General features: G+C 43.0%; 1 protein-coding gene across 4 annotated transcripts in view; it reads right to left on the bottom strand.

Annotated features, from left to right (window-relative positions):
• FAM13C (family with sequence similarity 13 member C) overlaps positions 1 to 6,380 on the bottom strand; it is a 116,351-nt gene extending 109,971 nt beyond the window's left edge. For all 4 annotated transcript variants that reach the window (XM_088059677.1, XM_088059678.1, XM_088059679.1 and 1 more), the window contains exons 1-4: positions 6,250 to 6,380; positions 4,497 to 4,671; positions 4,087 to 4,296; positions 2,206 to 2,389 (exon numbers count right to left, since the gene is read on the bottom strand). In XM_088059677.1, the coding sequence (XP_087915803.1) occupies positions 2,206 to 2,389; positions 4,087 to 4,296; positions 4,497 to 4,671; positions 6,250 to 6,279 (599 nt within the window). In that variant the 5' untranslated portion in view covers positions 6,280 to 6,380. The remainder of the gene's footprint in view (positions 1 to 2,205; positions 2,390 to 4,086; positions 4,297 to 4,496; positions 4,672 to 6,249) is intronic.
• Between the last annotated feature and the right edge of the window lie 6,463 nt (positions 6,381 to 12,843).

The following is a 12,843-nucleotide window of genomic DNA, read 5'->3' as shown; positions in this document are numbered from 1 at the left end:
ATATGGAGCTGCCATTGCCTCCAGAAGGTTAATTCCAGCAATTGCACAGAGCACACATTTCTGCATATTAGATCTAGAAGCAGTTTTTTCCCATAACCTTCACATTTACACTGAACAACTGTAGCAAGCACTACCCAACATGTCTCAATTTCCTATACTCTGGCTGCCAAATATTTCATAATGTGCCAGATAATTGCACTAATTCTCGCTCTGAAAGACATAAAGGATATTTATTACTTTTTGCCCTGTGTCAGCAGATATGATTTGCCAGTTGACTACCTTGAATTTTACTGCTGTACAAGACAATAACAATGATTTATTCTGAATCATTGAAAGCCCCAGGTCACCCAGCAGGAAGTGGTATAGACCAATCTCACTGACAGTGTATCACTGATCAGGTTCTCCTCTCTGCCCAACTACCAAAAAGGTAATTTTTCATAACCCTAGGTGGTAACTCAACAAGCACAGCACCAGTTAAATGTTTTATAAAAAAAACACCAAGCTCCAGATTTACTGGGTTATCTCCCAGAGCTGGTGAGATCAGAATGATAGCATTTACAGGGCAGACATACTTCTATTTATGGTAGCTGTTGTCTTGACATCACAGGCAGGAAAACCCTATGCTGATTGCTTTCAAGGCTTCTCATTGCCACAAATGCTCAGTTTAGCACTGAATGTACTTTAAAACCAGGCAAAGGCAAACGTCCAGAAGTAGCTGGGCCATGTCCCAAAAGAGTGGGACATTTAAAAACTGAAGCAGCTCATCAGCCAATAGGGAACACACTGGATTCTTATGTGCAGATACAGGAATCAACAGGCACACATTGGGATAATTTGGCAATGGAGATAAAGGAACAAAGTCTTTTTGCATGTGTGTGCATGCACAGAAGCCCCAGGTGACAGCAAATGTCACCTGATGGCAGAAAAGTGAGAGACAGTGAAGCACTTTTTTTGTTAACCTGGGGGCCAAGGGATAGATTCTTGGTGAAGGCCTTTTAGCATCAGCCAATACTTGTAAGTATCGCCACACAACTAATCCAAACACTGATAAATAAATCTCATCTGCCTCCACTCATTTACTAACTTTAATACTCAGATATTAAGGAACTTGGGGTCTGTTTGTAAAACTGTTTTGTTGCATTCCTGAATATCCTCTATGGTCAGGTTTTTTCCCAGAGGACAGAGTGGCATATATCCAACCATACCACACCTTGTTAGATTAATTTCCCCTGACATGGTTTTGTTAAAGACTTGTATCTAGTCAAATTCTGGTAGACCTAGTAATAAACCCACAGAACAGGAAAACAGAGACCACACCTAGAGACCTATGAAACATCAGAAAGGTTTAAAAGTACAGTTCTCCAAAAACAAAGCCTGACATAGATGCTGGGTACCAATTTTGCTGAATATAAGCTGTTAAAATGAACTTGGCTTGCCATAAAATAACCATTCAACTGAATAACAAGGCCTTTTTACTGCATAGAAGATATTAACTGCTAATATATCTATTTTGTAGTGTCATTAACTTGTAGTTCATATTAAGCTAGCATGGCTGTGATCCACTAAAACAAAGATTTACAAGTTGTAACAGGTATATTTTAACATCCTCTAGTGTCAACAGTGAAAAGGAAAATCCTCCATTATCTGATCACACTAGGCTGTTCCTTCTTACCACCTTAACTTGCATGACACCTTCCAGTTTTGTGCCCTCTTACCATCACCCCAAACATGCCTTCTCTAGCTCCAGCCAAGCACTCACTGCTTGCAAGCTCAGCTGGCTCTGCTTGGATGTCAACTTGAATTTTAGTAGAAAGAGAAGCAACTCATTCTGCCCTTTCTTGATAACAGCGATTCATTCCTCTGGCATCAAATGGTGTTACAAGGTCAAAGTGAGGGTGAGCTTTTCAGAGTCAAATCCAACAAATAACATGGCCAGCACTTATCTTGGCTAAGAGAAGTAGTTTTCATTAAACAGCTCTCTTCATATGGTTTCTTACTTGAGCCTTGCCCTGTCTAGTCAGTGCCCAACAGAATGGAAGTGATCAGCCAGCTCAGAACCTGTCACATCTGCCCATAATATACCATATAAACACTGAACTTAGAAAATGTTCCACTGACTATTGGACACAGAGTTACGACAGAAAGCCTCCCTGTGAGGTGTGATCTTGTTATGCTGTTTGAGGCAGCTGAATAGAGAGGACTCACTTGAACAAAGCAGGTCCAAACACGATGGCCAGGTTTTCCAGAGTCATGAAATTCACTGCACTGTAGGTTGCTACCTTTAACAAGAAAGCACACAGGAACTGAAGAAGGTTTTGATGGGCTTTGGGCAGGCAGCTGAGCAGCTGTCTCAGGCGTTCTATGCATTCTGTCGTGTTGATTTTGTGCTCTGGAGGAAAAAAACCCCAAACAAACCCAAACTTAAAACATAGATATTCCTCATACCACCACAATTTGATCATAGACATTAGATATAAGGAAGGTTTAAAATTTATTAGCACAAAGTGAAGAAAAAATACATCCCAAACAAGGATTTTGTATACTAAATTTTGACATATGTTTTTCACTTATGAATATTTAAGAACCACTGATTTTCCAGATATTGAGTTTTACATTATTTTAACATCCTCTAGTGTTTTTTTTTCCTCTTATGGCAGAATCATCCAGCACTTGCTGCTTTCCTAATGAAATTGCAGGCAGGAGTCATGTACCTGAATCCTCAAAGCTGCCTTGAAAGACAGTACAAGGTTGTCAGCCTTGACTCTCCCAAGAGGTTTTACACATGCCATGTGATTCTCATTAAGAGGAATGAGAAATTGTACTCTTTCAGCCCCATGCCATCTTCATTTCCTGACTAATTGGTAGCTCTCAGACTCAAAACATCTTTGCTCTATAAATATGCAACTGTAGTTACACAAGAGATACTTAAAATTCTAAATTTGGGATACTTAACATTTTCTTGGTTCTCATTTTTCAAAAAAGGGTAAAAAGGCAGAAAATGGGTTCACAAACAACTCCATTTGATCAGCAGTTCCATATCAGTAGGATAGTCTCCTAGTTACTGGAATCGAGATGACAGTACTGCTCAATAATTGGCAGCTGATGCTCAAATTTGCCATAGATCACCAGGACACATCTGCATAGCTCTGACATTGTTTATAAGCAAATCATGCCCTTGAGGGTAATTTTAGCCCTAAAAAACACATTCTGTGCAGGCCAAGGCCCATGGTGCTCAACTGATTAATGAGAAAAATGGAAAAGGGGATGGGGAGGAAAAAATAATTTAAAAAAAAATAACAGCAAGACTGTTCAGGGTAGAAAAAACAAGGTGCTTGCAAAAGCCCCATAGGTCTTTCGGCATAGACTTTCACAGTTCATGAAACTGCTTCCTTTCTCTTCCTTTGTAAGGAAACTCTTACATGGGCACTTCGAACAAAAGCAGCCTGTGAAGTAACCCACAAAACCACTTATTTGTATGCAAACACCTGAATTAGTCACCAGTCAAAAATCACAGGGCAGACTGAGAACAGAGCAGGCAGTGGACTGCTGGGAGGGCTCATCCTGGCTTTGCATGCTGCTCCACACACTGCTGACCAAGAATATTATAAGAGGACTGATAAATAAATGCTAACTAAAAATACAGTTCTAAACGTGAACAGTGATGTGCAGAAAAGCCTCCTTTACCAGGGAAGGTTAATTAAAAACCTTCAGCTTGGAAAAGAGAGAAGTGGCTATATAAAGGCACAAGCAGCATTATGGTGGTGATTACATTAAAACTAAAAATATTATCTCAGTAGCTAGTATGGTATACAATTTTAAAAAGAAAACATGCAGAAGAGAAGCTTTCTCGAAGAATACAGAATTAGATTGCAGGATTCATTGCCAAAGGAAGGAAGGGAATCCAAAAGACTTAATGAATTTTAAAAATACTGTAGGCAAGTTTATAGATGCATGGTCCCTCCAAAGCAATTAAATATCAGTCTCAGATTAAGGAAACACAAAACTTTGTTTATAGAAGGTGGGATGAACACATTATCTGTCACTGTCAGAGAAAGGACAGAAGCTTAGAAGGTGCCCATTCTGTACCTTGGAAAGTTTTTAGCAAGCCAGAACAAATATTGTCTGGAAAAACAGCCACTGGTAGTTCTTTCAGAAAGAGCTTCAGGAGACTGGCCACAGAATCAACATCTCCATCATTAATAAGGTCTACTTTTTCCCCTTGATTATACTTCTGCCTCAATTCCTTGACTTTATTTGCTGAGCCACCAATTCGAAATACACCAACACGCTCCAGACCTGTGTAAGAAATAAAGAACAGTAAGCAGTGGTTGCTTTACCACATCTTTGTGATGAGAACTGGAGTTCAAAAAGCATGAGCTCTTTTCAGAAAATGCAATAATTGTAAATAAGGATTTTTCAGCATTTACAGCTGAAAAGTACAGCTTAAACAAAGAATATCAGTTTACAGAAGCCAAGCAGGATAAATATGAACTTACCAAATACCTCCAGGTACTCCACCATCTGTGTCACAAGAGAAGGAACCCCACATTGTTTTGCATCTTGTACAAGGGTTTCCAGAGGAACACCAAATGTGTTTCTTTCTCTGCTGGACTGTAGATCTGGTGAAACCTTATTTGTTGTGTGCCTAACTTGTACAGAGGAGAATGATTTCTGGGGAATAAAAACAAGCAAGTGATAAATAGTGACTGGCTTTTATTATTTTAACCTCTACAAAGGTTAAAATCAAAAGTGTACAATTTTGGTAAAATTCTTGTGTTCTGTGTAGCACCTTAATACAGATTTTATTTCTACTGTATATTCTTAAAATATTAATATTCTTCTGTAGAGCTGAGACAAGACTTGTGATGGGGTAAACTCCAGTAAAGACCCCTCACCCCTACAGTCAGGGAAAGTGGGGCCTTGTGTTGAGGCAGACTGTTCAGAACAGAGAGGGGTCACTGTCCTGCAAAAGAGCCCCAAAAGTCAAGAAAAAGCTGACTCCTTTCTGGTGCACAGCCTTCCAACTCCATTAAATTTGTGAATTTGTACTTAATTCCTGAGGATAAAATATGCAAGATTCATAAAGAAACCAGAATTGGAATTTAAGCAGCAGCCATGGCACAAGTCTCAGAAGGGGTTCCTTTCTACTTAACCAGTTATTGCAAATTTTTTACCCCAAAAAATGATGCAAAAACATAAGAAATCACAAACAGCTTGCACCTTTTGTCCTGTCTGATGAAGGAAGCTGCTTGTTTATCCTACCAGAGCATGGGCTGGGAAGTTTGTGGGTTCTGGGGGGGATGCCTGTCTCTGAAGACAGGCGATGGGGGCTCTGTAAGGATGGGGGCTGCCCCAGGTGGGCACAGCTGGCTCTGCAGCCCTACTGGGCTGCCTGGGGGAAGGGGGTGCTTAAAATATATATATATCTAAATGTATGCTTAGATACATTTAAAATACATATATATTAAATATATATTTAAGAATAATATCCCTCAGGAATATTTAAGGAAAGGGGAAATTCTGCCTGGCACTCTGAAAAGAGTCCTGGCTGCCCTGCCCTCTTTCCCACCTCCCCTAAGCCCCTTGCTTGCCTCACAGGCAGGTGCCATTACCCACAGTAATTGCTGCATTTTGACCTCATGTTCCTACCAGGTAATGAGAGCAGAAGTCCAAACCAGGAACACCTGGATTTACCATTTCTGCAATAGGACAATTTAAACAGTATTTAAAGGGGGATTTTTAATATTTATTTTTTTTGTAACATTATCTCAACATATTGTGAAACCAGCCTCTTCTTAAATGTTTTTATTACTATGTTTTCAGAAGGAAAAGGGAAAGATTTTCCCATTAATTTGAAGCTGAGCTGCCGTAGTGAAACTATGTGTATGTTTTTCACACACGCCTGCAGCAAAGCCATGAGCTGAAGCTCCAGGCCAGCCCTGCTGCCATGGCAAAAGCACACACAGCACTTAAAACACCCCTGCCCATTCTGCTCTTTCACTACATAGGAAAACTTAGACTATGATATTAGTGTTACAGCATTAATAGCTATCTAAAAAGAACAAATACCAGCACGTACCAAACATTTTTGTATATAAGCTGCAAGGTGTTACAAAAAGCCTCTAAAATATCTGTGCACTATTACTCTAAATCCCTCCCTTTCCCTTTTTGGATGCAGACCATCAGCCTTCTCAAAAAGGAGGAAGGGTGTGAGAAAGGACCGAAGAAGCCAGATTTAAGTTCACTTACGCAAATGGAAAGGGAGGCGCCTGCTCCCATGTCAGACTGCAGCAGAGTGCCAGTATTTCAGCTGTGCTGCTCACAAGACACCATCACCTTTCTTCCCCTCCACAAAGCCATGAAGCCTGGCCAAAGCTAACTGCAGCCATTGGGCTGTTCCTCTACAATTAACTTATCATAGTACAATTGCTAGGCATCATCTTAATCAGCAGTTTCCCTCCAGAGTTGGTGGAAGGTAGAAATTAACTCCTAGTAAAAGTGCAGCCAGCACTGCACTTCCCTCTGGAGGCACCTTGCACAAGTTTAGGGCTGTGTTACCAGCAGATGTTTCCATGGCTACACACAATGCCACAGCTTCCCAGGCCATGCTGAGCCTGGGCCTGATATTTACTCTTGAGTGGGTTTTTGCACTGCAGGTTTGCAGATATTCCTATTGCTTGCTGTCCCTCCTACCTCCTACAACAGCAAGGAAAACACTATGAGGTGGCCCTCTGTGTACACATTATACCTACTTGTTAATATAACATGTACACAATCATTTTGGCCAATACATGGGCAAGGACCCATCCAGTTTTTAAAATATGAAGATGCAATTAAGCCCAACACGCTTGATAATTGTTTCAGATATAAAACCTGTCCTGGGAAATAAGTCATAAAGAAGTAACATTACAGTAGAAATTAATTTGGAGGAGGTTTTTAACACAAACTTTGTAAGCAAAATAAGGCAAAGAACCGTAGAGATGCTGAGTCAGACCCCCTTGGTGGAGCACTGGAAAAGCAGGAGAAAAAGAAAAGCAGCACCACACTGGTACAGCACAGATAGCAGAGATGGTTCCCTCTTCCTTAGCAGAAGGAATACCACTTAAAAACTAGTGCAGAATTTTAGCCCACTTACCTCTCCACAAGACCCCACAACGAGGTCTGAATAATGCTGTTGAGTAGAGCTTTCTTCCTCTACCTATGGACCTAGCCCCAGAAAAATCTACATCCACCGCACAGGCTCAGCCTGGCCTGTCTCTGCAGACAAGCTCCACCTGCACCCATCACCACAGCTGTAGCCATTTAGCCTGTTAAAAATGCTGTGCCCATCACCACAGCAGCAGCTGCTGCTGGGCCCACGGGAGGTGCTGGGGCTGAAGGTGCTGTCCCCCCAACACTGCTAAAAGAGGGAGGGAAGTGTGCTGGCCCTCTCACAGCGGTGTTCTGTGCTCGTGGCTGAGGGTACGGGCGGCGTTTTGCTGTGACATCCCCTCCCTAGGGCATTCAAATCCTCTGCCCTCCAGTCCCCATGAGCAGAACTCCCTTTATCGCTGTGTTTGAGAGGCAGCTGGAGCACAAGCAGCTCCCCCACCTTTGCTGGCTCCTTTTGGGACAGACAAAAGCACGGATCTTTTGTCTGGTTAGGGTCAGACAAATCACAAATCAAGTGGGCCCGCAGCAATCTGCGCTCTGCAGAGAAACACGTCGCAAAAAGGCAAGAACTACAAAATTAGAACAAAAAATTTTCTACTCTAACTCTGATCCCGTCCCACTGCACATTTTTCTCTTCCATCTTACTAGATGCCACAGCAGTGACCCTGCTGACATGTCACTCCCTCCCACTCCCGCTTCAGCCGAACGTGTGAACTGTAGGCAAATACCTTCCAAAGCAGCAAATTCTCCACCTGAGCAGCAAACACAATTTTTATCTGTTGATTCATGACAAGGCAGCAGTCACTGCAATCAACCTCTTGGTCTCGACTGCTCCTCTAACTTCAATTATTGAAGAATTTGCTTTCAAGTCCTGCCTGCGAGCTGCGGCCAGGCTGAGGGAAGCTGCTGACACCCCCGCTCCCGGGAAGGCCGCAGCAGCTAGAGGGCACACGAGGCTTGCCAGAGAGGTGGTCCTGCGAGCCCCACTGCGGACACGGCAAGGAGCCCCAGGCCCTGGGCAGGGTGTTCCTTTCCTACCGAACAGCACGGGCCGGAGGGATGATTCCTCCTCGCATCGCAGCTGTACAAAGAGCAGGAGGCTGCAGGCAGCACAAATTAAACATGTAACTGCTCATACTGTGTAGCTGAAATTCCAACGCTTCCTTTACAACCTCTGGATCAAAGTCATCCCCTGCAGGACTTCAGACGTATGAAAAGGATGTGTGGTGCTTTGAGAAGCCACCCTGACTTCAAGAGCCACGTCTAAATTAAAATCAAAGCTTTTGGTCTCCCTGCACCCTGCCTCCCAGGGGAAGGCTTGTGAGGAAAGGCAGTGCCCCAGCCTGGGTGTGTGAGGGGCTGGACGAGCACCAGGGGCTGCCTTTGTACTCTCCACACTGGGGCCGTGGCCTCCAGCTGCTGAATGGGCTATTTGTGTGGGTTTCTGATGCTTCAAAAAGACAGAGAAAGGATAAACCCAAAAGGAAAACAGAAAAGTTTAGTTTTACTCCTTAGAAAACCAGGTTTTTACAGCAGCATTAGGAACAGCAGGATCCCTGTGAGAGAGGGCAGAGGTAAATCCACTCTTGGCAGCAGTAAAAAACAATAGCAGCAAGAAAAATAATTAACTGAGGTTTCATGGTTCATTGAAGTTTCCCTTCAAAGCTACAAGCAGCCTGCTCTGCTAACTTGGTGATCTGTGTCAGCTTTAGGAGCCTCCAAGCATCCAGCCAAGGAGGAAAGAAAGCCCTTGCTGGTGGGCAAGAGCCGAGCAAGGAGTGCATACCCCACAGGGATGTGATGTGGGTAGTCCTCCGTCGCTCACATCCAGCTGGAGAGGCTCTGGTGGCTCTGGATTAGAGGCAAACAGCTCTGGTGATGCCAGCTGCAGGCTTTGAGAAGGCACTGTCATACTATGATACATCAGTTGCACCACCACAGCCTTGAGAACTCTGGAGAGCTAAGCCCATAAAAGCATCCCTGAATTATCACGAAAAACAGTCAGGGCTGATGCACACAGCTGAAATTCCATCAGACAAACCGGTATTACTGGCTTTCAAAACAGGTTTTCATCTCACACACAGCATTTGTACATTTTATACCAATTCATCATGAGCCAGTCTAAACAATAAACTTAGTAAATTCTAAAAATTTGCACATTTTATAGTATATGGACCTGATAGATAAACCATATGGTTTCTCAAGCAAAAGGAAAAAATGGAATTAAGAGCTACAACCAAGACAGAAGTAGACATGGAAAAATGCATATCATATTAGGTAATAATTGGAAAGAAACGAGACATCTCTCTCTCTTGATTATTACAGTATCAATATAAGTTTTCCTACATTCTAGCTGGTAAAAGTCATAGCACAGACATAAGGACTGGTTGCCACATACCCTTCATCACAACAATCTGATTGCCAACCAGGCCTACTCGCCAAGTTAAATTATCAGCAAGGAAGAGTTGCTGTCCTGACAAGAAAGCAGCTCTCCCCTGCTGCTACTTGCATGGCTTTTCGCTGTGCCTATGGGAAAAGCACACAGGCCACACCACCTCCTGCCACGCAAGTCCTTGTCAGCCCAGCAGCGTCCCCTCTAACTTGATTTCTGCTCACAGCCGCTCAGGGATCTTCTCTGGAAGGGGATGCCCTAGGACAGAGATGGATATGTCTGCACACAGGAGCTGCCCCTTCTCCATCAGCCAGGCACACACGAGTCCAGAGCTGTGCCTGAGCAGATACCCCTGAGTCATGGCAAGGCTCCTTCCTACTGTAGACACAGCACCTGGCAGGTTTGGAGCTGCTTCTCTCTATCTGAGCCCATCTCTGGCAAGGGATGTGTTGGTGTCCTGAGGTGGCTCAGCTGAGCCTGTTTCCAGGCAGCTGAATTACAGGCATGTGGAGAACTGCCCAATGAAACAGTGGGAGGCAAGTGCTCCGAGTGCTTGCTGGCCCTTTTTTTACTTTTCTTTTTTCTTTTTTCTTTTTTTTTTCCCCAGCCCATTAAACCTTCTAGAATCATCTTTCTTTTAAAGGCTTTTGAAAAGCCTTCAGAAAGCTGCACAATTCCTTGGCACCTTTGTGGAACTGAAAGTGACTGGCAGGCAACAGATCAATAATTGTCAATATTCCTCCCTTGGAGTGAAGTTAAGGTTGTTTTGGAGCCTGCCTCTCTCTGCTTCCTGTTTTGAATTTCATTTTTTTCCTCTAATCTCCACCTGGCACTTAAACCTCTTCATTTTCTTGATGATGTTCCAGGGAAAACAAGTCAGCATTCAAAATGCAGTATTGCTTCATTATCTAAATGCCATTGTTGCTAAAGAGCAGAACACCAGCAAAAATAGCCACAAGCTGAAAACTATTGTAATGAAGCAAGAAGAGCTCTTTTTCAGGCCCTACAAATTATTTAAAGTCTGTATTTCTATTATATTTCAGTCTATATCACGAAATTGGCCAATTCCAGGTTTATTTCTCCAAGAAACCAAAAGATGTAAAGAAAAACACAAAGAAACACAGAATTTTTGCAGTCATAGTTTGTTCCCTGTCTGCTCATTTTCAAAGGGAATTTGAAATGTTGGATTAATATCAGGAAAAGTTGCAAGTACCAGGCCAGTTTTTGCATCCCAAATCATCCTCCAGGAAGACAGACCTCCCATGAGGCTCCATCCACAAACTGCTGCTGGTTTGTGACAGCTTCCCACAGCTGAAGAGAAACTCAGCTTCCAGCTTCAGCTCCAGACAGCTCATGGTGCATTAATCTCTTGCCGGAGCAATTATCTCTGGCACCATATGCTACTATTTCTCATAAATAATATAGTTTCAACACAAAAATTCCTATTTCAAGAGCTATAAAGAAGTAAGACAGGATTAGTCCTTGCATCCTCTCTGCCTCTAGCTTGCACAATACCTGAGGTGGGGATAAGGAAAAAAAAAAAATGAAAAAGGAGGGGTACACTAAGTAGAGGCTTCAGCATCCTCTTGCACCATGGGCACTGTCCTAGCCCATGTAAAAGCCAGGCAGAGGCAGTTTTTCATTTCTATTTCTCCAATGGCATAGAACCCCTCCTTACTGGTTCATTTCAAGAGTTGCTCCTGTTATGTTCAATAAGCTCTGCTTTTTGCCATCTTGTAATACTAATTCTTGAACGAAATTTGAGAAAACTCAAAAGAAGACCCTCAACGTGCAGACCTTCCCCCAGAAGAACTTAGATGGCAGCAGCATCTCCATCAAGTTTTCCAGTTTCAGATATGCTGAAACCCTGTTTGGAGTTATTCAGTCAGCCATATGAAAATTCAGGTCTCTGTTTCTAAAGCAACAAGGTAATGATCTGCTCAGTGGGAATTTCTTCTTCCCATCTCTCACTTCCAGGATTCTTTTTGGTACCTAAAATTCATACACCCAGAAGAGTGACTTCTTAATTGTTTCATATCATGAATACACCAGGGAAGCACCAGACTGTCAAACCTAGTCTCACAAATATATTTTTTGTTCCCTACTTCTTCACAGCACCTCCACATGACTCTGCTTAACTTGAAGCAAATGTTATTTCATCAAGCATTTTTCTGATCTCTTGCACAACCTCATGCAAAGCATTTATTGTAATTCACAGAATCTGAGAAAGACATGCCAGATGATTTCAGTTATCCAAACTGGGGAGGATGGTCCCCTAAGTAATGCAAAGCAGGCACACAGCCACTCCAACCCAGGGATATTTTAATTAAAAAGTAAAGTAATTTGATTCCAACAGAAGACAGTGTGCCCTAATCCAACCTGATATGCATGTCATATATCAAAAATTTAAACATATAACCACAAAACCCCACACAATTTAGATACAATCTGTAAATATTGAGTTGGTCAGAGCACTGGCCGTTTACAAAACAGGGGGTGTAGGTATTCATCTTGTTGCTCAGCTGCATCTAGTCTTTAATCACTGGAAACATGTTGACTTTTCATAATGAGCTGTGTGTGACATGGGAAAGGAGGGAAGAGGTTAGACAGATAATTTTGGCGTCTGCAATGAGAGAAACAAAAGAGGAAAATACATTAATTTGAATTAAGTGAATTTGAGTTTGGCAGTCTAACTGACCAGGTAAGATTAAGGCTGGAGGCAAAGGCAGAGGAGAAAAGCATTTGCTGCAGTCGCACTGCTAGGCACCATGACTGCAAAGGCAGCTCAGACAGGAATTGCCCCAAGCTCCTTCCCAGCCATGCAGCACAGTACAGCATGTTGTGCCAGCAGTCACACCTGAGCTCACACCACAGAAACACCCAGCTGATCTTTGGTAAAATAAAAGAAAAAAGCATTTGCAGAGGTTCTGTGAGTGCATTTACAGCAACGCACCCACAACGATGCAGTTGGATGCCTTAAGCAAGCAGTTTGACTTGCAGAAAACACAACTTAAAACTATGGCCTGGAAAACCACCATACCTAATCCCTGTACAGCAGCACGGGGTCTCAGTCAGGAACGGGTGCAGGGCTGCTCCCCTCCTGAGGCACTCAGTAAACACCTGAGCATTCCATGATGTTCCTTTTTGCACACTAAGTGAACAGACTGGTGGGGGCTTTGTGCTCAGCCCCACAATCCAGCCATGTCTTCTCCTCCCCCTCACAAAACTGCAGCAAACACAGCACAACACCTGCACCTGACACTAGTGACCCAAAGAGAAGAAAGCACAGCAGGGACACC

The sequence above is a fragment of the Pseudopodoces humilis genome, chromosome 9, assembly GCF_049639895.1.
Source record: "Pseudopodoces humilis isolate 2021_Gansu_Grassland_sample_001 chromosome 9, ASM4963989v1, whole genome shotgun sequence".
Classification (NCBI taxonomy): Eukaryota; Metazoa; Chordata; class Aves; order Passeriformes; family Paridae; genus Pseudopodoces; species Pseudopodoces humilis.
Note: the sequence above shows the minus strand (reverse complement) of the source record. Positions and strands in the feature narration are given on the sequence as shown.